Here is a 27,416-nt window from a genome sequence, read left to right on the forward strand (position 1 = left end):
TGGAGGCTGGCAAGTCCACAATCTGTTGGGTAGGCCAGCAGCTGGAGACCCAATGGAAGAGCTGATGTTATAATTTGAGTCTGAAGGAGGTCTACTTGCAGAATTACCTCTTTCTCAGGGAAAGTCAGTCTTTTTTCTATTAAGACCTTCAACTGATTGCATGAGACCCACTCAATTTATGGAGGATAATCTGCTTTTACTCAAGTCTACTGTTTTAAATGTTACTCTCATCTGAAGAAAAACCTTCACAGAAACATCTAGATTATTTGACCAAATATCTGTGTACTATGGCCTAGCCAAGTTGACACACAAAATTAACACAACAGATTTCTGCTCTATTTGCTTCTAGTCAGATCCATGTGACACTAATCACACTCAAGTTCTTTCCTAGATAGAATTCTCAAGCTGATATATTTATATCCTCATCACCCCCTTGCCTCACTCTCAGCGTAATGGTGGCTATATTGAAGTCATATGAAGTAAGTGGAAAGGCCACACTCTTCACCTGATATTTGCCTTAGAGGTGATCACATCTTTCACCTCATGTTGTTCAAGACCTTTTTCGATCTTATACAATTTGTAGTCAGAAGCAGTCATCTTTTCTGACCCTGAAAGGCCCATCATTTTTGGACTTTCTCCATTTCCCTTTCACCTCTGCTTGAAAATCAGCTAATTTTCACCTAATTTCACCTCTTTCTTCTAATACTTTATAGAGACATTTGTGCTAGTTATTAAGTTACTGTCTCAGCTCCAAATCCACCCTTCTACTTTCTACTATGGGATAGTGGAGCTGGGACTCTGCAAATCACTTTTCTGCTGTCAGCTGACTCTACTTTTGGCTCTGCCAATAGGGGCCACTAGAGGGAGATAGTGAGGTCACAGGAGGAAGAAAGGACTCCTTTCTTCTGCTTCCTGTTCGTGTGAGGTCACCCTAGCAATGCTCCTTCACCCCAGCAGCTGCAGTGCCTTCCTATAACAACAGCTGAATCCACTTTGCAGTTTTTTCCAAAAACTACAAACCCAGCTTCATGGTGTCCCAGTCAGAGACACCAGCACCATCTGGATAGCACCTCTTTCTCAGAAGTGTTGGTCCCTCCTCTAAGTTCAGAGACACCAGACGCCAGCGCTAGACTTAGAGGTCTGAGTTTCAGCTCTGTAGGGCCCCTCTTCTTTTTTTTTTTTGGCCGCGCCACACAGCATGCGGGATCTTAGTTCCCCAACCAGGAATCAAACCTGCAATCCCTGCAGTGGAAGCAGAGTCTTAACCACTGGACTGCCAGGGAAGTCCCGGGCCCATCTTCTAAGTTTCTAAGTTTTAGTAATTCCAAACTCTTTCCTTTGTTCTCCTAGCCCTAGGAGTTATAGATGCTTCCTGCTGTTGCTGCCTCCATGGTATCTCAGTTTTCTTTTCATCCTTTCAGTTGTCTAGTTAACAACTTTATACCTAGTTAACCATTCTAACCATTCTTTATGTTAAATTTTCTCCAATGACTGGTGTGGTTTCTGTCTCATTGGCGGGACACTGACTGAGACAGAAATTGGTGCTAGGAGGGGTCCTAGGAAACAGACCTCAAAAGATGGGATTAGGGAACTTGTCCGGTTGTGTCACTGGGTTTGAATGTGCTAAAGCTGCTTGTCAATGAGAAACGTGATGCTGCTAATCCACAGCATGCCGTGGCGACATGATTAATTAAATTATCACCTGTGGTTATTTGTGATGAAGTACCAACTAAAGCAAGTGCCTTGGGGGCCCAAGTGGTTGTTGCACTTGACTGTTATGGCAGTGATGACGACTACAGGGACTTTGTATGGGAAGAATTCTTCTGAGTGCATCAGAGTCCTTGCAGAAAGAAAATGACAAGCTTGGGTCTTTAGATTTTTTTGATGTGGACAATTTTTTTAAAGTCTTTATTGAATTTGTTACAATATTCTTCTGTTTTATGTTTCGGGTTTTTTTGGCTGCGAGGCATGTGGGATCTTAGCTCCCTGACCAGGGATCAAACCCACACCCCTTGCATTGGAAGGCGAAGTCTTAACCACTGGGCTGCCACGCAAGTCCCAAGCTTGGGTCTTTAAACTCTCGGCTCAAGACATGGTCAGAGAGTCACAGAGCTTCTATGATAGTCATAAAAGAATCTCTTACTTCTTGTAGCCACCAGCCTTATTTGCTAAAAATAAAACAAAAATATGGTGCATGTTGTAGAATTTCATCAGTTGAATTCAGTCTGACTAAGCCTTTCCTGTGATTGAGAAGAAGTGGGACCCTAAAACTTGGAATGGAGACATGTGGTTTGACTCTCTTCTAGGTTCTCAGAGTCTCCTCCATTCCGCCAGCAGATGGAAAGGAGAGTGGAGATCAGCACTTGAGAGTTTTATGGGACAGTCTGTCACTTCCACTCACATTCCATTAGCCAGGATTCAGTACCTCTCTGTAAGAGAGGCTGGGAACTGTGGATTTTGGTGAGAATGGGTAGTGTATGCCACACTAAATGGGTCACTGGTGACATTTAAGATAGAATTCTTAGGGGAGTGACGTAGACAGAGGCCAAGTTGTAAAAAGTTAAGAAATGATTAAGTGACAGGGAAGTGGTAGCTACTTTTTAATATGAGTGGCTAATGCGAGAGAAAAAGATAAACCTGAAGCTAGAGTGAGGAGGTAGCCAAACACGGAAAGCAGTTTCTGTTGTTGGTTTTTCAGTTTAGTTTTGCATTTTAATTGATAGAGGAGAATTGAGATGCATTTGTAGTCTCAGAGAACAGGAAGAGAGATAGGACATGAGTGGAGGGTTGGCCATGGACAGAATCTTTAAGATGAGAGGAAAGGATTGATACAAATAGAGAGAAATTATGAGGTCGAGAGGAGGGTAGCTAACAGTCAAGCAGGACAGTTTTGGTTTCTATAAAGTGACAAGGAGCAAGAATTAGGGTTGCAAGAAGATCCAGTTGAGATGGGACAGGAATCTGTATTTGAACCAGTATGTCCAGTTTTGTGGATTTGTTGCACAGCCAAAGAGCAAGAGGGGAGGAAGTCCACAATATGGTTCATTCCAAGGTGGGGCTCATCAAATCCAGAATCTTTGGCACCAAGGGCATGGTTCTGTGGCCTTTGTCATGTGTAAAATTTACAGAACCTTGAGGTCATTGTTGCTGTCTTTCTACCCCTCTGCATCGTGTATTCTGACTTCTTACTCTCTCCTATCCTAGTCTCCAGCTCTCTCTTTTCCTATACTTTTCCTTAGGTTTTCCAGTAACCCCAGTGCGGTGGACAGACCCTAAGGTGAGCCTCAGTGATTCCTGCCTGCTGGTATTCACACTTTTGTGTGATCCTCTTGAATTCAAGTGGGACCTGTGACTTGCTTCTAACCTATAAAATATGGTGAAGGTGTTGGGCTGCCACTCCCATTACATATATGTTACGTTATGTAAAACCCTGTGTTAGCAGACTGGGGCTAGAGATTCTCCTTGTGGGCTTGATGAAGTAAGAGGCCATGTTGTAGAAGCCCACGTGGCAAGGAACTGTGGTAACCTCAAGGAACTGCAGATGGCCTCTGAAACCTCAGGGAGGCCTCTGGGTGACAGCCAGGCCCTCAGTCAGACAGTCACAAGGAAATAAGTTCTGCCCACAAAGCCTGAGTGGGTTTGCAGGTATTTTCTTCCCCAGTTGAGTCCCCACATGAGCATGCAGCCTTCTGAGACTAAGCAAAGGGCTCAGCTAAGCAGTCCCAGTGCTCCTGACCTGGAACCTGTGAGATATAACGTGTGTTGCTTTAAGTCACTTAATTTGTGGTGATTTGTTACACAGCAATAGAAAAATAATACACCCAGAATTCCTGAAAAACACTGGGGCTGGGGCTTCCCTGGTGGCTCAGTGGTTAAGAATCCGCCTGCCAATGCAGGAGACAGGTTCGATCCCTGGTCTGGGAAGATCCCACATGCTGTGGAGCAACTAAGCCCGTGTGCCACAACTACTGAGCCAGAGCGCCTACAGCCCAGGCTCCGCAACAAGAGAAGCCACCGCAATGAGAAGCCCGCGCACCGCAACAAAGAGTAGCCCCCGCTCGCTGCAACCAGAAAAAGCCCACGCGCAGCAAAGAAGACCCAACACAGCCAAAAATAAATCAATAAAATAAATTAAAAAACAAACAAACAAGAACACTGGGGCCCTGTGGCATCAACCTTGCATTAGGTGATAGGAAACCTGGGTCTGGCTCCAGGTCACAGAGCTGGGTGAGGGAGGACAGAGGATGTGCCACACATACCCCTTGGACACTTTGAACTTCAACACAGTAATTAACAGGCCCCTGGCTTTCAAAGCAGATTGTGTCCCCATCCCCACCCCTTCTGGCCCCCCAAAATGCCTGTCCAGTAGGTCATCAGAGATGGGTGAAGCCTGGCCCTGGAAATACAGATTGCCAGAAGTAGATCACGAAATCCACCTCTCAAATCTCGGCGCTCGGCACGGCGCCCGGAATACAGCGGACGCCCAACAAATGGTTTGATTGCAAAAGAACAGAAAGAGTCCTGGAGCGCGCCTCTGCTGCCCCGTCATTGTGCAGCAGGATCGGGGCGGCAAGGGATTGGTTGGGCCCCTGCAGCGGGTCGGGACCCGGCCGCGGGGCCCGAGCGCCATCCCAGGCCCAGGCGGAGGGGGCGCTGCGGCAGGAGGCCGCGCGGGGCGGGGCGGGGCGGCGATGGGGCCGCCCCCTGCGAGCGAGCGCCGCGCGCTGCCGCCGCCGCCGCCGCTGCCGCCGCCGCCACCACCGCAAGCAGTTCCTCCGCTCCGCCCCGGTCCTGGTGCGGCCCGGCCCGCGGGGTGCAGAGCCGAGGTCCGCGGCCGACCGCATGAAGGACTGCGAATACCAGCAGATCAGCCCCGGGGCCGCCCCACCGCCCGCCTCCCCCGGGGCGCGCCGCCCCGGCCCCGCCGCGCCCCCCGGCCCGGGCCCCGGGCCCCCGCCGCCCGCCGCCGCGCCGCGCTGGAGCAGCAGCGGCAGCGGCAGCGGGAGCATCGGCCGCCGCCCGCGGCGCAAGTGGGAGGTGTTCCCGGGCCGCAACCGCTTCTACTGCGGCGGCCGCCTTATGCTCTCCGGCCACGGCGGCGTCTTCGCCCTCACGCTGCTGCTCATCCTCACCACCACCGTCCTCTTCTTCGTCTTCGAGTGAGTTCGCCGGCGTCCCCGCCCCCTGAGGCGCCCCATCCCCTCCGATCCCCTTTGCCGCCTGCCGCTCACCCCACCTTCCCCAGCCCTTGATGGACACTCCAGCCCCTCTGGTCCCCTGCTGGGCACCCCGTCCTCTCCCACCTCCTGGGCCCTTCACCTTTCCCAGCACTTGCCAGGCACCCTCCCTTCCCAACTTCTCCTTGGCCTCCTGGTGCCTCTCAGGATCTGCCCTCAGGCCTCTCCAGTCTCCCTGCTTATCTTCCACCTGCCCTTTCTGGTCCCCGCCCAGACTCGCCATCCTTCCGTGACAATTTGGATCACCATCTAAGCTGGTCCCCTCCATCCCTGCCAGCCACCGCATCCCCTCTGGCCCCTCCCTAGCACCCCCATCCTTCCCTGGCACCCTGCCTTTGCCAACCTCTGCCGGGATCACTGCCCTCCCATGTCCCTCCAAGACCCCTATCCTCTCTGCCCTCTCAGAATCTGCCCCAGGCCTCCCCAGCTCCTTAGATAGATCCCCTCTCCTCACCTATCCCCCGGACCATCTCTTGTTCCCAGCTTCTTTCTGACCCCTTGAGGCATCTTTTCTTTATATCCTTTCCAGACAACTTCTGAATTTCTTCCTTGTCCTTTGGCTATATACCACCTCAGATTTCCCGGCCATCTTCCCTGTTCCCTCCAGGGTCCCTTTAGGGTCCCCTAGTCATCTCTCTACTCTCAGAGCCTCCCCCCTTGCTTTCCCTTCAGTCGTTCTCACCCTAGGCCCTCAAATATCTTTGGGCCTCTCAGACCTCCCCTTTTCTCTCCAGCACCTTCCTTAGTTTCTCCAGAGCTTCCTGTCCTTCCCTCCTCCTCCTCTGGTCCTCCCAGACATCTCCCAGGCCCCTGCCCCCATCTCCTGACCTCCTTCCTGGCTTTCTTTCCCTTCCCAACACTCCAGAGTACCTTCTGGCCTGCTCCACGGCAGGAACAGTTGCAGTGCCTTGTTATTTTTCAAGAGTCGAGAGGATTTTCGTGTGACAGGTCATATTTGCCCCCATGGCTTTTTGACCTCTTCATATCCCCAGTGACTCAGGATTGGCCCACACAGTGTTCTCCATTTCATGGATGGAGGAAGGGATGCCTGTCACTTTACCAGGGTCACATATTTGTATCAGAAGTTTCCCACTCTACCATTGATCTCTAGCTTGAGCCACCTGCTTCCTGATTCCTTTCACACACACACACACGTACACACAAACGCACACCTACCCATACTGCATGAGCCCCACCTTTCCCTCCTGGTTCTACCCATCCTTTGTGGTCTTACTCAATTTTACAGGTGGTTAAGAACTCCATCTCTGCAGCCAGCAGAGCTGGTTCAAATCTCAGCTCCACCATGCACCAAGTGTGTGACTTCGGGGCAGCCACCTCACTACTCAGAACCCCAGTTTCTTCATCTATAAAATGCGGTGTATAATAGTACCCCCTCCCCAGGTTGTCATGAGGGTGGCAGGAATTCATGCACATAAGCTTTTAGCTGGTAATAAGCATTTAAAGCTGGCTGCTGCTGTTACTTGTCGTCACCAAAAAATCCTTCCCAAGGGCCTTGATAAGTCTTCCACCAAGACACTGGCCCCCAGGTACCCTTTCCAGCTGCCAGATCATGTATCTGCAACCTTGGGTTTCCCCTTGAAGCAAGGTGAGGACTTCCTACCAATTAGCTTCTCCCTTTCACCCTTTCCTTTCTGACTCAGGGTGGATAAAAAGTTCCAGAATAATTAACAACAGAAACTCTGGGGAGCCCCCAGCCTCCAGCATGGCCCTTGGGCTGAGTTTCAGATCCACCCCGCTGGGCCGGCCCACGTGGGTGTTTTGGAAGTTCCTTTTCCAGCATCCCTCAGGCTCCACCAGATCCTCCCAGCCAGGGATGCAGCTGAGGCAGGAGGAAGTGGTGCTTGTCAGGACTGGCCCCTGTGACCCTGCAGTGTGGGATTTGGTCAATTCAGAAACAGGACTTCCTCTGGGCTGAGGGGGTATCTTCATTGGTGACAGATTTGTCCCCAGAGAGGGAGGAAGCGAGGACTTCTGGGTTCCAGGAGAGCTTGTGAATCATCTCGTCTTTGTTGCTGCTCCTCCTCACTTGGGCTGGTGGTGTTGGCAGGAGGGTTTGGGTTTGGGCTGAGAGCTCGCCTGGGCCTGGACTGGGGTGGAACCTCAGTAGGGACCTGGCGTATGGGAACGCTGTTGGCGAGGGCCTGGAGGGCGAGAGGTGCTCACACTCTCCCAAGGCTCTGGGGAAAGGTAAACGTGGCTCTAGGGCCTTTCTTGCTGTGAAGGATTTTCTCTACTGTTCGATTTGGTGCGTTATTGCACAGGCCTCCTAGCTTCTGCTCTGCTTCCCATCCCCACACAGCAGCCAGAGTGCCCCCTTTAATTCCAAGTCAGATCTGAATATTCCCTGAATATTCCCTGCCTCTCTGGATAAGAGCCAGAGCCCTCGTGGTGGCTTCCTCTCTGTCCCCATCTCCTCCCACTGTCCCCTGTGCATTCCCTCCCAGGTACATTGGCCTCCTTGCATACTCCAACCTCAGGGCCTTTGCATGGTTTGGAATATCCTTCCTTTAGATAGCTTCCTGGCCCACTCCCCCACTTTCTCCTGTCCTTCCCTGACCATCCCTGTAATATAGGAAACTGGCCCCCTCCCTCCTGTCCCCTCTGCCCTGACTTATTCTCCAAAACACTTGCCACTATCTGACATACTACACTTATGCTTCTTGTTAGCTTCTTGCCTGTCTCTCCATGAGAACAGGTATTTATTCTCACTGTTGTATTCACAGTGCCTAGAACAGGGCCTGGTATGTAGTAGGCACTCAATACAGTAAATACATTGCAATACAATATAGCAAATACATTTATTTGTTGAATGAAATGGACAGAGCATTTGCTGGGGGCTTGGAGACCCCAATCCTGCCATTGCCTGGCTGGGTGACCTTGGATCTGGCTGTGGGCTTTGGACTCCTGTCTGTAAAACCAGGGGCCAGGACTTGGTGTTTCTGAGGGCTCTGCAAGCCTTCTCCATCTCCCAAGAAGTCTGGTTGTACATGAACTGATTGAATTGTCATTTGGGTGACACAGAGGGCGCAGCACTGTTTGAGGCTCAGACCTGGGGACCACTGAGATGTTTGGAGCAGAATGTGGCCCACTTGGAGCCCTTGGTTTTGGCAGTCTCTGCTCCTTAAGGGAAGGGCCTCTCTGGAGGCCAGAGCCTCCAACAATGGAGGCTCCAGAAACAGCGTGTAGATGCCCACGGGTTTGCTCCTGCGACTGTGCCAGCTCCTGGGACGTTGGCTGATTCAGGCCTCCCAGCGGTCAGTCATCCCCAAATAGCAGTTCCTCACCCCATCAGGTGCCACTCTGGCTCTGGGAGGGAAGGCCACACAGGATGGTGGTTAATAGTATGGGCGGGCCTCAGCGTCAGACCCGTGCACAGGCTGTTGGAGCCCACTAGGGCCAGGGGGCCTGATAGAACTGACTCCGGATGCCAGCCCTTGGGTGACAGTGGCAGTGGCTGGACCATGCTCTTCCCCCTACACCCTTTACCTGGCTGACCCTACTCATTCAGGTTCTAGCTTATGAAGTCTCGCCTTCATCCAGTCTTTCCTAACTGTTCTGCTACTTTCCCCTTCCCCATTATCACATGCCAAGCCCTGTGTGGCAATTCTCTGTTTACATGTCTGTTTTCCTCACTAGGCCATAAGCCTCACTGAGGGAGCAGGGGGACTCTTGTCTTATTCACTGCCCTTATCCCTGCTGCTTGTTGAAGTCATTGCCTTTAACACAGAGAAGACCTCAGTAAATACTTGTGGAGAGACCGAATAAATGAGTGAACACTGTCTTGGATGATTCATCTCAAGTGACAGTCCAGTTCATTGGTAGTGGCTCCCTGAAGCTCTGTGTTTAGAAGGATTCTGAGGCTGCAGCCAAGTGCAGGGGTTGAGTGCTGGGATCTGTTGATCACATCTGCCAGGGCCTCAGGGAGAAAGTACAAGGATCAATTAGTGATGTCTGCTCTAGGCACAGACAGGTGCGGGGCTGCACTCATCCAGGGACCATACATCTGCCTCTATTCAGGACTGTGGTGGTGTTTGATGGGATGACAGTGCCTGCCTGGTGCTGTAGCCCTGAGCCCCAGGCAGCTCTTGGAGTGTTTGCTCATCTCTCTCTCCCTCTCTTTTTCTAGCTGTCCCTTTTTGGCCCGCCAGCTGACCCTCGCCATCCCCATCATTGCTGCCATCCTGTTTTTCTTCGTCATGAGCTGCCTGCTACAGACAAGTTTCACCGACCCCGGAATCCTGCCCCGGGCCACCGTCTGTGAGGCAGCGGCCCTGGAGAAACAGATCGGTGAGGCTCCTACTCCAGCCGTGGCTGTGTCTCCCAGCTCCGCATTTCTTGATTTGAGAGGAGGCCTGCTTTTCTCTTCCCACACTGTGCTAGGCACTGGGGGTACCGTAGTGAGCAGGGCAAGCTGGAGCCGATGCTAGAATGGAGGAAGCAGAGGATAAGCACGTGAGCAAATAAGCAAGAAATGCTACCACGTGAGGGCTGGTGTTGAGAGCCATGCGGTACTGAGTGCTCACTGGAGCCCAGGCACTGTGTTCACCTCTTTATATGCATGATCATATTTAATCCCCCAGTAATCCTGTGAGACAGGTACTGTTGTTATTCTCCTTTTACTGATTAATTAAATTGAGTCTCAAAGAGGTTAAGTAAATGGTCGAAGGTCACACAGTCAGTGGAAGAGCGCGGATGAGACCCCGGGCACTCTGACCAGGGTCCCTGCTCTTAAACGTTCATGCATACTTATTCATTCACTCATCAAACATTTATTGAGCCCCTACTATGTGCCAGGCACTTTTCTAGATACAGCAGTGAACAAATCTGATGATAATCCCTGTCTTCTTGGAGCTGACATTCCAGTGGGAGGTGAAAGACAGTTAACAATTAAATATCTAGTCTGTGACACAGCGAAGAGGGAAGCTGGGGGAGGGAGGGTGAGAGCTGGAGGAGGGTGTACAATTTTAAATAGAGGGAAAAAATAGGGGGGTGGGGAAGGCCTTGTGAAGGAGGTGACATCTGAGCAAAGACACAAAGACCTGCAGAGATGAGGAGCTGAGCTGCGTGGGTGTCTGGGGGAGAGCACGGTGGTGTGGGGAGTGGGCTGGTCCAGATGAGTCGGTCAGGGGAAGCCCTTTGGAGGAAGTGGCACTTGAGATGAGCCAGTAATGTGCGTTCTGGACGTAGTAAAAGCAAAAGTTGGGAGTGGCGACCAGACTGGTGTGTTTGAGAAGCGGCAGAAAGGGCAGCGTGGCCAGGAGGGGCCTGTGTTCCCAGCACCCAGGTGGCCCTTGGTGCCTCCCTGAGTGGGTGTCCTGGGTGGCTGGGCGCCACGGCCACGGCCTTAATCTCAGCTTGCTCCACCTCAGCTCCTTCCTGCTGAGAAGTGACGTGGGGATTCGCACACCTCAGGGGTTTCCGGTCCGTGGTTGGCTCCTTCCCCTAACAGGGTGGCTTTCAGACAGACTTAAATAAATACCCAGCTGCCTCTGAAGAGCCCTGGCAGCCTGTGAGTGGCAGAGCCCTGCTGCATCCGTCCTGGAAGTCATTCCACCGATGGTCTGGAGCAGCTCAGGAGCGGGGGCGGGAGGGGAGAGGATGTTCTCCCACGCTTGTCTGTTCTTTGTCTCTTTCCTCTGCCCTGGCCTGTCTTCAGCCACGCCCTCGGTTGTCATCTTCCTCTGCCTGCATCCAGCTTCCTTCCCCCTCGTACCCCTGGGCCACTCGCCACCCAGCCTCCTGGTCTCTGCTGCTTCAGTTGCCTGCGGTCTGACCCAGCAGCCGGCCGCTGGCAGCAGGGGAGGCTCGGGGCAGCCCTGTTTCTCCTCTCTCCAGGTCGGGGCTAATCATGAGGCAGGATTATTGTCCAGCTCAGCCCAGGCTCAGAGGTCTGGCTGCCTGGAATCCTCTGGCCTCCTGTGAGCTGTTTGGGTCATACTGACAACAGTAATCCCCTGTGTTTGGGGCGAGCTTGACTGTGCTGAGTGCTCCCCAGCCATTATCCCCACAAATCCTCGCAACAGCCCGGCTGTGCTGATGCAGAAACTGAGGCAGGGGATCCCACGGCCGGGAGCGGGGGTGCAGAGACAGAGCCTTGACCCCCAAGCTGTATGCTTTCTCTTCTGAGATGGCGGCAGGGAGACGTCCCAGTCTTCCGCAGCCACACTCTCTTTATCCTGAGGTCTCAATTTAATTGACTGGGAAGCCCCTGTGAGCCCAGGTGGGCTACACCTTCGTGACACCTTCCCAGAGCACCTTGTCCTTCCACCATGGCCCTGGGCTGCAGGGTGGTCATTACAGAATTGTCAGGCAAACCCAGCGGCCTTTCCCGGGCGGTAAGTGTCTTGTTCACCTTGTCCGCCACGTGGAGGGCTCAGCGACGTCGGCTGAACGCACCATCCTCTGCAGAGGCGCTCCTTGCTGTCCCCTGGTGACTGGTGGAGAGACAGTTGGAATTTCTCCTAACCCGGCATTATAGGTTTGGTCGTTTATGTGTTAATTCTGTATGCCGACTCCTGACTGCAGGGAGAGGAGGCAGGGAGGTTGGGGGGGGAGGGGATATGAATCTGATGTGAACCCTCCCTCTGGTGGTTTCCAGCTTAGCCCAGTCCAAGGTGGAAGGCCTGACTGGCCGCCACAGGTTAGAGGAGGCTTTGGAAGAGGATCGAAGAAACCAGGGTGTCTTCTGCCTGGAGGTTATGTGGAGGCTTCCTGGAGAGGTGCCCTGAGCCAAACCAGAAAGTTTGGGTGGAGTTCAAGCACAGGAAGGTGTGTGAAGGGAGCTCCCCATGCAAATGGAACAGGAAGAGGGAGAGAACAGAGTGGGAGGGAGGGGGGCAGGCGTGGGAGCTGAGCCGGCCATGTTGGCTGGACACAGGAGTGCTTCAGAGAATTGGGAGGATGCGTAGAGTCAGTCTTGAGGGCCCCTGAGTGTCAGGGTCAGAAACATCCCTTTGAGAACAGTTCCCAAGCCTGGAAAATGGCATCTTTGGGGTCTTTGAATCTAAACTTGAACTGGAGGCTTCTAATCAGGGTGAAACATATTTTCTTAAAAAGGACTAAAGTCACCGAGCCTTTTCAAGAAGGTTGGGGGCCGGCTCTGAGGTGGGTGGTGCTGTCCATATAAATGTGTGCTGGTTACCGGGGCCCGGGCCCGTGCAGACAGTGTGACCTTCTCATTTTGGCCGCATAGGCCAGCAGCTCCAGCCCCATGGGATCTGGTTCTAGGGCTCCCTCCCTGCGAGGACCGTCCCAGCTGGGGTGGCCAGCGCTTCACAGTTTGCCCAGAACTGTCCCTGTTTTAGCACTGAAAGCCTCATATCTTGGGGAACCCCAGAGTTGCAGGCAGAAGGGCTGGTTGGCCACCCTGGCCTGAGCTCTTGACTTGTCAGCTGGTGAGCCGTGCAGCTAGACTCCCCTGCAGGCTCTGGGTAGTTGGAAAAGAGGTAGGAGGAGGCGGCAACATTGCCCCCAAGAAGCTCCTGGTCTGATGGGAGGTCATAGGAACACCTGAATCTGAGTGACAGACACTCACCTAGCCACGGTTACAGCTCACACGACAGACACAGAGGCCGCCTCTCCCTCCGTCACCACACAGCAGGTCACAGACTGCATCCTGTCTGCCTCCAGAATGTCTCCCCTCTGGTCCTCCTGAAGCCCACTGCCCCAGGCAGACACACCTCATTTTCCACCTGGATTGGCTCAGGACTCTGCTGACCAGGCCCTGTCCTCTCTCCCTTGGGTCATAGTTGTCTCTCCAAGGTCCAGATTTGACCTGGCCCTCCCTGGCTCAGAATTTGGGTGACACCCTACTACCCTCAGGAGCATTTCCTGAAGATTGGCCATTGGAGTACAACCTCAGTGATTTTTGCCCTTTCTGCATCTCCCCTTGTACCCTCCTTTCTTTAGTATTTTCCTTTAAATGGCTTGCTTTTAAACGATTTTTTACAAGGAAAATTTATATCACCCTTGTTAGCAGAAGCCACTTGCTCTAAATAGAAGATAATCATAAGAACAAAAGCATGACAATGTTACAGAATTCTTGGTGGTTACAGTCGCCTGTGGAAAGCAGTCACCTTGAGGCCTGTGAGGATCACAGGTATTCGGTGTTAAAAGTTGACACTTTCCCCTGGATGGAGTCAAGGCTTGAAAGAGAATTGAAAAGGGAGTGACTTTCTCATCGTGTGATTCAGTGCTGCTTAGTGTCATGGCCAGGAAACAAACCATCTCCCACCTTCCTGAAAGCTCGTCCTCGGAGGCGCAGTCGCCTGTAGGATGAAGGCAGGCTCTGGCCCACCCTTCCCTCGTCATCTCACTCCACTCCCTGGTGCCCCAGCCACACTGCATGCGGATGCCTTGACCCACGGGGCCCCCTCTGCTACTGTGCCCCACCCAGGCCCCCGTGAGCCCAAGGTCTCAGTCTCTCCCACCCAGCTGCATCGCTGCTTCATCTTGTTGCTTTCCTGAATGCTGCCTCTTGCCCGCTCCCGACATATTCCACTCTGTCTTCTCAAGGTGGGTTGAGTACAGACACCAGTAACACCATTCATTGACCAGCTGTGCATCACACCTTCACATCTCTCATTGGCATCATCATCATACAGGGTTGACACTGTTATTACCCAGTGAGGAAACTGAGGCTCAGAGAGGTGGAGCAGCTTCCTCAAAATCACAAGCTAACAAGTGGCCAGGCCAGGTTTCTCAATGCGATCACGCTGGCCCCAGAGTCACCACACTTGACGCACAGTGCCTCCTGGGCTGACTCTGTAATTATCCACCTCTCCTCACTATGCCCCCAGGCCGAGCTCTTCCTGTACCTCCAGGCCTGCCAGGAAGCCTGTGTGTGGCAGGGGCTCCATAAACCCCCAGAATGAACAGAAATGGTCTGGTGGGGGTCACAGTGACCCAGTATTCACAGCCTGGCCACTGAGGCTGACCTCAAGCCTGGAAGCTGGGCCACTGCAGCCCTGCAGCTGATTCCTCCACAGGTGGGAACAACAGAAGGGCAGCGCTGGGGCCCAGCAGGGCAGGTGGAGGTCCCCGGCCTCCCCTCACTAACGCCTCCTCATTAGCTCATGGCCAGCCTCAGGGGCCTCCCCACCAGCCCGGGGTTTCAGTCACAGCCCCAGCCGTTCAGGGCCTGGCTGCTCCTCTTCAGGGCTGGAGTTGGGGTGAAGATACCCAAAGCAGGCCCCCTGGTCAAGGAGAAGGCGTGGGAGATTCATTTCCTTTTCCCAGCCATTCAGCGAGAAGGAGCTTCCCCCTTGTTACCACGTCCCTGGGGGCTCTAGTTTCCCACCTGGAGGTGCTTTTTACTTCTTGGGGAAGAGCCTGAACCAGAAAGAGCTCTGGAGGGCAGGGAGAGCATCTCTTATTACCACTCCCTCATTCATTTCTTCAACGAATATTTTCTGAACTGAGTAACAAAGCAACCGCATTTGACTCATTTCTGTGTACTTACCCCCTACTTCCCTCACCCGCCACCCCGGGCCTTGTACCATATCCTGACATCATAGATGCTAGTGTCTGAAAGAATGGACAAATGAATGCCTTGGAGGACAAGCAAGGGTTCTAATTTCAACCCCACCTTGTACTGTTGGAGTGAAGTCTGTAAAACGCGGGCACATGTCCTGTCATTGCCCAGCCCAGGGCGTTTTTTGTCCGAGTGAGATGGTGAATGTCAGTGCACTTTGAAAATGGTTTTTCTCTACTGAACCTTAAGAGGCTTGAGACTTGTGGTCAGGAATGGCAAGTGGTCTTGCTCTGGGCACTAACAAGCTACCACTAGTAATGGCTGCTGGGAGGAGTGGGTTGAGGAGGATTCTGAGGCCGAGACCAGGGCAGTTATTGCTCAGCACTGTCTGGCCTGAGAAAAAGCAGTGGGACACCTGCTTGTCTTCCCCTACCCCATGTGGGGCTCAGCCCTGAAGCAGCATCCCTGCAAAGCCGCCTTTGACCCATCTCATCTAGGGCCCTGCAATTGGTGACGTTACTCAGTGTCTGGGTGGCACCCTTGCACTGGGCCCTTTTTCTTCTTCTTTACCTCCAGCTCCTGGCAGCCCGAGGAAGCTGGGTGTGCAGAGCCTCACTTCCTCTTTCTCAGGGTTCTAGAGAGAAGGAGGCCTGGCTGCCAGGGGCCAGAACATACTGGCAGGAGTTCTCTCCCTGCCTTGGGGGAGAGGCATGGGCACCCCTCTGCCCTGGGAGGGCCTCTGGGAATCCAGTGAGGGTTCCAATAACTTTTCTCTTAGTCCCGCAGAGAGGGTCTGTGGCTGTCCTTCGCTCACAGATGGGTTGTGTTCTCAAGTCTCTTCTACAGATCAGTTGTTGGAATATAGTGTTTCGTAGAAACAATAATAATAATGGCTAATATTTATTAAGCTCTTGCCAGGTACTAGGCACTTTGCTAAACCCACTTGATGCATTTCTTGCCTGACCCTCCTAACAGCACTAGGAGGTAGATTTGATTATGTCCCATTTTATTTGCTTAGCAGATGAGGGCACAGAGAAGTTATCCGACTTGACACACATCACACAGCTAGTAAGTGACTGGGCCAAGATTCACACCCAAGTGTCTTTCTGGCTCCAAAGCCTGTATCCAAGCCTGGGAGACCACAGTGGGCAGGGGCCAGGCACTGGGACCTAGGGCCCGAGGGGCAGGGTTAGGGGTTGGGTTTGGAGTAGCATCAACAGCTTTGGGAAGAGCTGGGGAGTTCTGCACACTGGGGTGTCACAGCCTGAGCCGTTTGTCAGGACTGCGGCTCCTGTGAACCCAGCACTGTGCCTTGCAGCCTCTCACTCAGCACTCACTACAGCTCTGTGAGAGTGAGATGGTCTTATCTCCATTTTATGGATGAGGAAACTGAGGCTCAGAGAGGTGAAGAGACTTCCTGAATTAGCAAGTGGGTAGCAAAACCAGGATTCGAACCCAGTGTTTCAGACTCCAGAGCCTGTGCCTTGCTGCCCCTCATGGAAACAGCTACTAGTAAGTACTCACCAAGTGTCAGTTCCCTTACGTGTACTACTTCTTTTCTTTTCTTTTTTTCTTGTTCAATTAAGTTCCACTTTTTTTTAAATTCATTTATTTATTTTTGGCTGCGTTGGGTCTTCCTTGCTGCGCGTGAGCTTTCTCTAGTTGCGGCAAGCAGGGGCTACTCTTCGTTGCGGTGCGCGGGCTTCTCACTGTGGTGGCTTCTGTTGTTGCGGAGCATGGGCTGTAGGCACACGGACTTAAGTAGTTGTGGCTTGTGGGCTCAGTAGTTGTAGCTCACAGGGTCTAGAGCGCAGCCTCAGTAGTTGTGGCGCACGGGCTTAGTTGCTCCACGACGTGTGGGATCTTCCTGGACCAGGGCTCGAACCCATGTCCCCTTCATTGGCAGGCGGATTCTTAACCACTGTGCCACCAGGGAAGTCCCATGTACTATTTCTGATCCTTACCACCCTTCAAGGTAGTCACTATTATTTGTCTGCTTTTACAGATGCAGCAATAGGTTCACAGAGGTTAAGCAGCTTCCCCAAGGGACCAGCTTATAAGTAGAAGAGTCAGGATTTTTTTTGTCCTTAATAAATTTATTTATTTATTTATTTATGGCTGCATTGGGTCTTCCTTGCTGTGCACGGGCTTTCTCTAGTTGCGGCGACCGTGGGCTAGTATTCGTTGCGGTGCGTGGGCTGCTCATTGCGGTGGCTTCTCTTGTTGTGGAGTACGGGCTCTAGGCGTGTGGGCCCAGTAGTTGTGGCACATGGGCTCTAGAGCGCAGGCTCAGTAGTTGGAGCGCACGGGCTTAGTTGCTCTGCGGCATGTGGGGAATCTTCCCGGATCAGGGATCGAACTCGTGTCCCCTGCATTGGCAGGCGGATTCTTAACCACTGCGCCACCAGGGAAGTCTCAAGAGTCAGGATTCACACTCCAGGCCTGCCTGTATCTCTCCTCTTTGCCTGCTGCCTCGTAGTTGATAGGCCCAGGACTGCCTGTTTGTCCCACTGTCCTTGCCCTCAAGCAGTGTAGGGTCCAGTTGAGAGATAGTGTACACACACAGCCGTCCTGTCCCAGTTCAGCACGGAGCAGAGAGTGTGGTCTGTGCTGTGTGTGAGGTCCAACAGCCCCGAGGCTCCTGTGATCAGGGAGGTTGCTGACAAGGCCCGGTGAGTCCTGATGTGCAGACAGAAGGGAGGCTGGGCTCAGGAACAGGGGCAGGAAGCTGGGGCAGAGTAGTGGGAGAAAAGCTGGGAATGGAGGTTGAGCCCGACTGTGGAGGGTCCTAACATCAGGACAAGAAGTTTGCCTTTATCTTGTTTTTTAGGGGAGGGCAGTGAAGGGTTTCTGAGCTGGGAAGTGACTCACGCGGGGTTATTTAGAGGAATGTGACAGTGTGTACAAGGCGGGTGGAAAGGCAGAGGGTCTGGGAGCAGGTAGTCTTCTGGGGAAGCTGGTGAGACAGGCCTGGCCTGGGTTAGGGTGTTGGGAGTGGAGAGAGTGACAGGTGATGAAGGAAGAACCTGACCAGACCTAGCGACTGGCCAGGCATGGATGCGGGAGAAGGAAGGGTCTGCGAGGAGACTTCAAACTGGGTTCCCCTGCCTCTGCCACTTACTGGCTGTGTGACCTCGGACAAATCCCCTGACCTCTCTGGCCCTCTTTTCTCATTTGTAAACTGAAGGAGTTAGAACAGAGGCAGTCAGTGAAGGGATGTTTATCAGGTATCTGCTATGTGCCAGGGGCTGTGTTACATGCTCTTTGAGGTTCCTTTCAGCCCTTGGATTGTGCCATCAGCAGAAATAAGGAACTAGACGGGAAAATAACACTCATTATGACACTTCAAAATTTACAAAAAGACCTCAAGCCCAAGCTTTGGGAACTTGGGTTCACATCCTGATTCTGCCACTGTGTGGCCTTGAACAAGTCACTAGCCTCACTGAAAAGGCTCCTTAACTGTAACCTGGAGATGATGATGATAACTTTACATCCTGGGGTGGTATCAGGATTTAAGAGGAGAATATATGTCACGTGCTCAGCATACAGTAGCACTCAGTGACCTGTTCACTTTCCCGTCTTTCTCTCAGTAGTTCTATGAGCTGGCAGTAACAGTGCACACTTCTTAAGCATTTACTTTGTGCCACTTCACATATATTAACTCATTTAATCCTCGCAACACCTTTATGAGGTGAGTACTCTTCTTATCCCCATTTCAGTGATCGAGGAAACAGGCACAGAGAGGTTAAATGATTTGCCTTGTCACACATCTAGCAAATGGCATCATCAAGAGAAACCCAGCTAGTAAAAGGTGGAGCTAGGATTCGTGTCCCATTCTACCTGTTACTCACATCTTACAGATGAGAAAACTGAGGCTCAGAAAAGTTCATTTGACTGCAACCTCACACACAGTCAGTGGCGAAACCGGGTTTCAGAGTATGTCCATTGGCCTCAAGCCCCCTGCCTTGACCGTGCTGCCATTGCTAAGGAAGAGATGCTTAGATGCTTAGTTCCATTTTTAAACATGCTACCGTCGAAGTGGTGGTGAAACAGCCTAGCAAAAGTCTCTGGTAGCTAGAACATGAGACACGAATCTGCTTCACTGATGCATGCCAAGTGCCTAGAATAGTGCCTGGCACACGCTAGGCACTCAGTAAGTAATCGTCGGGGGCAGGTGGCCAAACTGGAGATGTTATCTGGGACTCAATCCAGTGGAAATGATGTCTGGGAACACAGCCGAGGGCTGGGGATCCCAGGCAGCCCCGTGTGACTCTCAGAATTCTGTCTGGGGAGAAGCCACTGTTCTGGGAAACGCTGGTCTTCTGTGGCCTGGGGTACCAAGAGGCTCTGTGGGTAGAATTGTGGGTTTTGGATATGGCAGATCTAAGTTCAGCTTCCTGCTCCGCCAGCCTACCCACCTTGTGACTTCGGACAAGTTACTTTCTTTTTCCTTTTTCTCAGATCTTTACTGAAGTATAACAGGCTCGCTAAAAGTGTACAACTCGTAAGTGTTCTGTTTGTTGAGGGTTCACAGTTGGAACACACACGTAATTAGCACCCAGATCAAGAAACAGTGGTGTCCCAGGAGCCCCCCTTGTTCCCCTTTCCGGTCTCTGTCAGCCCCCGCCCCCAAGGATAACCACGAACCTGACTTTTAACACCACAGATTACTTTTATCTATTTGTGAACATTTTGTACTCTTACGTCTATGGGTATTTTTCACTTTACACAGTGTTTGTGAGATTCATTCATATTGCCGTGTGTAATTAAGGATCATTCATTCTCGTTGCTGTATAGAATGCCATTGTATGAATATACTGCAATTTTTTTTTTTTAATCCATTCTACTATTGATGGGTGTTTGGGTAGTTCCAGATTTTGGCTATTTTGAGAATTGTTGCTAGAACAGTCTTGTACTTGTCTTTGGTGCACGTCAGTTCATGCGCATTTCTGCTGGGAAAATACCTACGAGTGGGATTGCTGGAATGCATATGCTAAGCTTTGGTAGTTAGTGCAAAACAGTTGTCCAGAGTGGTCATATGAGATTTCTAGTTGCTTTACATTTTTGCCAACACTTGAGAGATGTGTGTGTGTTGGGGGCGGGGTTTCTTTTTTTCAATTTTAGCCCATCTGGTGCATATGTACTGGTAATATATTGTGGTTTTAATTTGCATTTCCCCGATGACTTAACAAGTATGAGCACTTTTTCATGTGTCTATTAGCCATTTGACCACCTTCTTTTATGAAATGCCTGTTTGAATCTTTTGTCCACGTTTGAATTCAGTGGTCTGACTTTTTCTTACTGACTCATAGGAATTCTTTACATATTCTGGATACACATCCTTTGTCCTTTGTCAGATAAACATGTTGCAAATATAACTCTGAGGGTCATCTTTTCATTCTCTTGATGATCTCTTTAGATGAACAGAAGTTCTTAATTTTGATAAAATGCTGTTTATCATATTGCTCTTTTATGAGTAGCCCCTTTGTGTCTTGTTTAAGAAATCTTTGTCTACTCCAGAGTCATGAGGTTGCTCTATTTTTCTTTTTCTTTTTTTTAAATCCAGAACGTTCGTATTGCGAGCTGCAGCCCATCTGGAATTGAATTTGTATTTAGTGGGAGGCAGGGGTGCAGATATGTTTCCCCCCCCAGTTGTGTATCCAGTGGACCCCGCACTGTTTACTGGGAGGAGACCATCTTCCTTCCTTTTTTTTTTTAAAAGTAAATTTATTTATTTATTTATTTATGGCTGCGTTGGGTCTTTGTTGCTGTGCGCGGGCTTTTCTCTAGTTGTGGCGAGTGGGGGCTACTCTTCGTTGCGGTGCGCGGCCTTCTCATTGCGGTGTCTTCTCTTGTTGCGGAGGGCGGGCTCTAGGCGCGCGGGCTTCAGTAGTTGTGGCACGCGGGCTTCAGTAGTTGTGGCTTGCGGGCTCTAGAACGCAGGCTCAGTAGTTGTGGCGCACGGGTTTAGTTGCTCCGCGGCATGTGGGATCTTCCTGGACCAGGGCTCAAACCCGTGTCCCCTGCATTGACAGGCAGATTCTCAACCACTGCACCACCAGGGAAGCCCCCATCTTCCTTCTTGGCACTGCAATGTTACCTTTGTCGTGAACCACACGATCATGTACATGTTCATATCTGGAGTCTCTGTTCTGTTCCATTGGTCAGCGTTTCTACCCTTGTACCCAAACCAGGATGTCTTAAGTGCTAAGGCTTTATCATAAGTGTTGATGTCCTGTGGTATAAGACCTTTAGCTTTGTTCTTCAAGAGTGCCTTGGCTATTCTTGGCCCTTTGATTGCCATGTGAATTTTAGAATGAGTTTGTCAATTTCCACACCAAAAAAATCCTGACTGGGATTGTGTTGAATCTACAGATTAATTTAGGGAGAATAAATCCTTTTTTAGTATTGAGTCTGCCAATCCATGAATATCATATATCTCTGTATTTCTTTTTTCTCTTCAAATTTTTATTATGAAAAATTTCTAACATTCAGAAAAGTGGGAAGAATTAATACAACAAATTCCTATACATTCACTGTCTAGATTAGTTATTTGTGTCATACACACACACACACACACACACACACACATAAGTCTTATTAAACCATTTCATAATAAATTATATACATCATAGACACCTAACCCATAAATACTTCAATATGTATCTTCAAGATTTAAGGATAGCCTCCTCACAATGACAATTCCATTATCACATCTAGGAAAATTAATAGTTCCCAAATTTCTAATCTATAGTCATCTGTCCTCCATCACCCTCCAAATCTCTTTTGTTGCTGTGTTTTGTTTTTGGAAACAGGATCCAGTCTAGGATCAAGCATCGTATTGGTTTATATCTCTTAAATCTCTTTTAATTTAGAACCATCTCCCTTCTCCTTTTGTAAGTGACATTGACTTAAAAAAATGTTTTTTAATTGAAGTGTAGGTGATGTACAGTATTGACATTGACTTTTGTTTGAGCGCAGGCCAGTGGTCTTGTAGATGTCCCACATTCCGGATCTGATTGTTTCTTCATAGCTTTACTCTCACTGTGTCCTCTGTCCCTCTGTCTCCTGAACCTCCTGGAAACCAGAACTTAGATCTAGGCTTGTTTAGATGCAGATAAACCTCACGAAGGCTTCCCTGGTCTCCCTTTCTGATAGCCCTCCTTAGAGTGGCACATGAGCAGGTGTGTGAAGCTTTAGCGCGGTGCTCGGCACATAGCAAGTTTCGGTAGGTGGTAGCAGCTCTTGAGATTTGTCTCCCACTTAGGCAGGGATTTTGCCCTAATGTTTGTTCCCCAGAAACAGCTTCCCTAAAGCTTCTCTTGTCCCGGCCAGGCAGCACTGGTTTCCCCCCGTGCTGCGGCTCCCGGCTCTGGGCTTGGCCATCCCCCATCTGTCTCTCGTCCCCGTCTCAGACAATACAGGCAGTTCCACGTACCGGCCACCCCCTCGGACCCGGGAGGTGATGATCAATGGGCAGGTGGTGAAGCTGAAGTACTGCTTCACCTGCAAGATGTTTCGGCCGCCCCGGACCTCACACTGCAGTGTCTGCGACAACTGTGTGGGTAAGTGGGAGCCCTGAGAGGGATGGAGCCTTGCAGACAGGGGAGTCGCTCGTGGGGGGCAGGGGTTGTCTGAAGTATCCAGGGCTGGGCAGGAAGTCTGGTTCACCCAGATTTTCTGTGACTGAGGAGGGGCTGTGGAGCGGGGGCTCTGAATGTGACCAGTGGTACCTTGGCTTCAGCGCAGGATTAGTGGATTCCTTCCTCCAGCTCTGAAGTGTGGGGCAGACATAGAGATGCCCTGAAGCCTTCTTCCAGGCCTTGGCCTGGTCCTCAGTAGGTCCAGGTTCCAAGGAGCCAGAGACTAGAGCAATGACATTCTAGATATGTGGCCCAGGGCCAGCTATACCAAAAGACTTTGACCTGATTCCCAGAATTTGGAGGGACAAGAATCTGGGAACAGAGGAGTTTAAGCTGGTGAAGTGGAGAGGACGTAGCCAGGCTTGGAAGCTAAGCTCCTGACCCACAACTGCAGTGGTTGCTGGGGAGCCAGAGGCTGTTTTGTCCCCTTTCCCTGCTCTCCAGAGGCCTGGCAGCTCTGATGAGGACCCAGGGTGCGCCCCTGGGAGGGTGTTGTAAGGGAAAGGCTATGCGGAGGACCCAGGCGAGCTGAGCCATGGTGACTGTGCCCGGTCCCCAGGGCGGAGAGCTCATCACGCTAGCTCAGTACTCCCTGAGCAAGAGAATAGTGGGGAACACCCGGGACAGCTGGCAGTGAAGTGGGTGACTCAGTGGGCGTCATTCATCCCTGAGAATCTGTCCCACCCCTGCCACCGTGAAGGGCCCTGGCCTGGGTGTGAGGCCTACGACAGGCTTGTGACCCACATTCCCACAGGGGACTTTCCTCACTGGTCTGGGTGTGACCCCACCCCCAGGGACATAGTACTGGTGTGAGCTCAGCCCTCTGACTAGGCCTCCGATGCCGGTTCTCCACATGTTACGTAGCGGCCCAGCCCCTCATTGGTCCTCTGTTCTAGAGCAAGGGACAGGGGTCATTGGTTGTTGGCATGGGGCTGGGATCGTAGGCCAGGCGACAAGTACTTTTTGTGGCTCTTCTTTGTACCAGACACTGCCAGACCCTGGGATTCAGCTCTGGCCCTCTCATGGAGCTCACAATCGAATAGGGGTTACGGGCCAGCCCACCAATTGTAAATAAATATGTAAACACACGTGGGCAAAGTGCTGCAAAGGATAAGTGCCGTGGCAACAAGGCAGATAACAGGGGCCTCACCTTGTCTGGGGTTGGGGGAGACTTTCTCAAGGAAGTGGCCTTGCAGCCGAGACAAGAAGGAAGAATTACGGGAACTGGCAGGTGAAGGACCAGAGGCCGGGAGTGTCTAGGAACTGAGAGTCACGTGTGGAGAGAGCGAGGGGGTGGAGATGCGAGAGGCCTCTAAACACCCCTGCTGCTTGTGGGCCAGGGCGGCCCTAACCCATCTCCCTGGCCCTTCCAGAACGGTTTGACCATCACTGCCCCTGGGTGGGCAACTGTGTGGGGAAACGGAACTACCGCTTCTTCTATGCGTTCATTCTTTCCCTCTCATTCCTGACGGCCTTCATCTTCGCCTGCGTGGTCACCCACCTGACGCTGCGTGAGTTGGGGATGATGGTGGGAGTGCGGGCAGGGGCAAGCGGGCGGCCCGGGCCAGCAAGCTCGGCCACGTCAAGGGACTGTGGTCACCCTCCCTTGAGCCGTGCCCTCTCCTGTCTCTTCCTCCCCAGGCTCTCAGGGAAGCAACTTCCTCTCCACTCTGAAGGAGACACCAGCGAGATATCCTTTGTCGGCAAGGGGGAGCCCTGGTGGGACCCGAGGCCCCTTCACTGGGGCGGGTCCCTGCACCTCATCCCGTAAACAGAGGGGAATGGAATAGAGCCGATGTTCGCACTCTAGAATCCAGTCTACCAGCTGCTTCTGTTCAGCCCCAGGCTGGAGTCGATTCTGAATGGGCTGTTGCGGAGCTGGGATGGCCGAGAGCTCTCAGGGCCACAGTCCCTGTCCTCCCTAAGACACCAAGCTCCCTGGACCATGCCGTGTCCGCAGTTCTGGCGTTTGGAATCCTCAGTTCCCTCTACCACCCATCACCCTGGGCTCGTCCTGCCCTTGGGGTGCTCCCAAACCCTGCTTGGGGCCCAGGAGGTGACCTGAGATCACGGAAAGCTTACAAAGTTATATCCTCTCTGGGGAAGTAGCTCCACGGAAGGATGGGTGAGAGAGGCTGGCGAGGCCAGCGTCCAGCCCCAGGGAGGCTCCCGGCCCCCGTGTCCGTGTGCCTCCTTGACTGCGCGGCTTACCGTGCTGGAGTTGGTGGTCTGCTTCTTCTCCATCTGGTCCATCCTGGGCCTCTCAGGGTTTCACACTTACCTCGTCGCCTCCAACCTGACAACTAATGAAGACGTGAGTAAGGCTGGAGCAACACCTCACCCCTGGGCCCGATCCCAGAATGGAGGCAGGGCTGAGGGAGCCTGGAGCAGCCGCAGTGCAGCCCTGACTCTCAGACTGCCAGGGAAATGTGGGTGGAGACGTGAGGGGACCTGACATCTCCTTCCAGTGCTCAGGGCTGGGCCCCGGGAGACCCTGTGCAGGCTTCCGAGGCCCCCTTGGTGCTGGCTCCCAGGGTCCCGAGGTTGCTTTCTCCCTAGCCCCGCTAGAGCAGCTCTCACACCATAACCGTCATTACATTTGGCCAGCTCATTACCATTTCCAGAGTTCTTTCAGTTTCCGTCACCTCTTTGGGTCCTTTGGCCAACTCTGAAGCAGAAGGAACAAGGATGCTTTTTCTTCATTTGATGGCTGAGTGACTTGCCCCGGGTCACCCAGCTGGAAAGGGACAGAGCCAGGGTTGCACTCAGAAGCTCGCTGTGCCCACTGCACTGCCCTTGTAGACAGCAGCGATGTGCCCGTTCTCAGGATGTCCTGGGGCTCTCTGAGGCATCCTTGTTGAGGGGGCCGGCCAGGACAGAGATGTGAAGCTCCATCAACCTCCTGACCTGCTGCCTTGTAGATCTCTACCAACAAGCATTGTTTGAGCACCCACTGTGTGCCCAGCCCTGGCCCAGACCTGACCGCCCACCCCCCTGCTCCACCATCCTTCCAAACAACAAAAGAGCAAGTGAGAGCATCTGTTCCAGGGCCACCATCTGATACTGCTCAGAGGCCCACTGACCAACAGAAAATACATTTCTTGACCCCAGCCTGTCTTTCGGGGAAACAAAACTTAACATGCACAATAGGGTATCACATGCTCGGTGATTGGTACAGAGCAGAAATGATGTCAGGCAGCTTCTCCCAAGGTGATTTCCTGGGGGCTGTTTCTGCAGGATAATACTAGGGGTTAAGCAAAAAGGGGTGTCATGGCCAAATAAGTTTGGAAAACTCTAGGTTAAACTCAAGCCAGTATCCTTTACTGCTAATCTCCTTAATGCCTTTGATAGCCGGCCTCACAGAGCTAGAGATGGGCAAGATTTCATCTAATGCTCCGACAGTGTTACCAGAGAGTTCCCTATTTTTCAGATGAGGACTGAGACTCAGAGAAGTGGTGATCTGTCCAGGGTCATGCAGCAAGTCTGTGGCAGAGCCAGAGTTCACGGCCAGGTCAACCTGAGCCCTGTGCCCTTGCACTGTCCTCCCTCTTGGGTGGCTGGACAGAGAAGGAAGGATGCACCCAAAAAGTCTCCTTTGGAGGCTTCTCTTTGGCTCTGCTCTGTCTTCTGTCTTGGTTAGCGCCTCCTCTTCTGGGTGCCCCCCAACATCCAGCAGTCCCCCACATCCTCACTGAATGGCCTGGGTTAAAGGCATGTTCCCTGCTATAGACTAGCCAGAATTGGTTTCAGAATTTGCTGATTTTCCCCAGCCTCTAGAACAAATGAAATGAAGGGAGGTACCTGACCCAGAGCTCTTTCCTGCTTGCAGATCAAAGGCTCGTGGTCCAACAAGAGGGGCGGTGAGGCCTCTGTCAATCCCTACAGCCATAAAAGTGTTCTCACTAACTGCTGTGCTGTGCTCTGCGGCCCCCTACCTCCCAGGTAAGCCGGGGGCGGGGGGGGGTGGGTACAGGGGAAAGGTCATAGGGCCTGGCCTGGCCTGGCCAGGCCAGTGGGGGGTGGCCCTGTGAGTCTATTCCTCTGAAAGAGGTTCTGGAATCAGCAGACCTCTCCCCACACCACAGATGCCCTGTGTCCACCATCCCCTGCTGGATGCACTCAGGACACTTGTCACATAAAGGAATTCTGTAGAGAGTTTTAACTTGTAATCCCGTGCGCTCATTGTGGAAAAAAATTAAGTACAAAATATTAACAGGAGTATTGTATATCGCATGTAATCCTACTCCCCAGGGATAACCACAATTAATGTTTTGTCCATGCTTGAGCGACGCTGCCTTTCTGGTGCTGATGGCTGGACTGGGTGGGGCCTCCGTCTTCCTGCTGGCAGCGGAGAGCCCTTGTGGCTCAGCCCTGCTGGGAAGCGCCCCCTCTGTCCTGACACCAGGGGGCGCTAGATGTCCGGATCTGGAGTTAAGTTGGGCACTGTGGGGGCGGGGGAGGGGGGGCTGGTAAGACTTCCCAACACCATCCCCACCTCCTCCTGCTCAGTATCCAATATGCCTCTCTCCGATCCTGCCCCCGGGGAAAGGTCAGTAGGAATTGCACCATCTCCCGATGCCCTTTCATCCTTGCTCTTCCCCTTACCTGCAGCCTGGGAGCCCGACAGAACGCTGGACAGTTTGAATTAATAGTGGATAAAATCTGTGGCCAAAAGCCAAGTGTCCAGAGTACAGAGAGGGCCCTTCCAGAAGGGAAGGGTCTTGAGCCGCCAACTGGAGAGCAGCTCCCCTTTCCTCAGCCTTTCTAGGGCTGGGTCTTTTCCTTGGCTGGGAGATGGACCCTGCCATCCAGCCCCCGGCCTGGAGCTCTGGTGTCAGGCAGGGCCTCACGTGTGCCCCCACCTTGTATTTTGAAAGCCTGATCGACCGGAGGGGATTTGTGCAGTCTGACACCGTGTCGCCCTCGCCCATCAGAAGCGACGAGCCAGCCTGCAGAGCCAAGCCTGATGCCAGCATGGTAGGAGGCCACCCCTGAACCGGGCTCAGTACTTGCCACCTGCTGGCCTGTATGCCCCTCCGCACT

General features: G+C 52.2%; 1 protein-coding gene across 1 annotated transcript; it reads left to right on the forward strand.

Moving 5' to 3' along the window:
* Positions 1-4,842: 4,842 nt before the first annotated feature.
* ZDHHC18 (zDHHC palmitoyltransferase 18) lies at positions 4,843-27,368 on the forward strand (the record flags this gene model as incomplete). The annotated part of the gene is made up of 8 exons (XM_079696838.1): positions 4,843-5,159; positions 9,385-9,545; positions 22,146-22,295; positions 23,747-23,884; positions 24,015-24,063; positions 24,585-24,687; positions 26,203-26,315; positions 27,251-27,368. The coding sequence occupies 8 exons, from the start codon at positions 4,843-4,845 to the stop codon at positions 27,366-27,368; spliced, it is 1,149 nt and encodes a 382-aa protein (XP_079552964.1).
* Between the last annotated feature and the right edge of the window lie 48 nt (positions 27,369-27,416).

Source organism: Hyperoodon ampullatus, assembly GCF_949752795.1.
Source record: "Hyperoodon ampullatus genome assembly, chromosome: 2".
NCBI classification, from domain to species: domain Eukaryota; kingdom Metazoa; phylum Chordata; class Mammalia; order Artiodactyla; family Ziphiidae; genus Hyperoodon; species Hyperoodon ampullatus.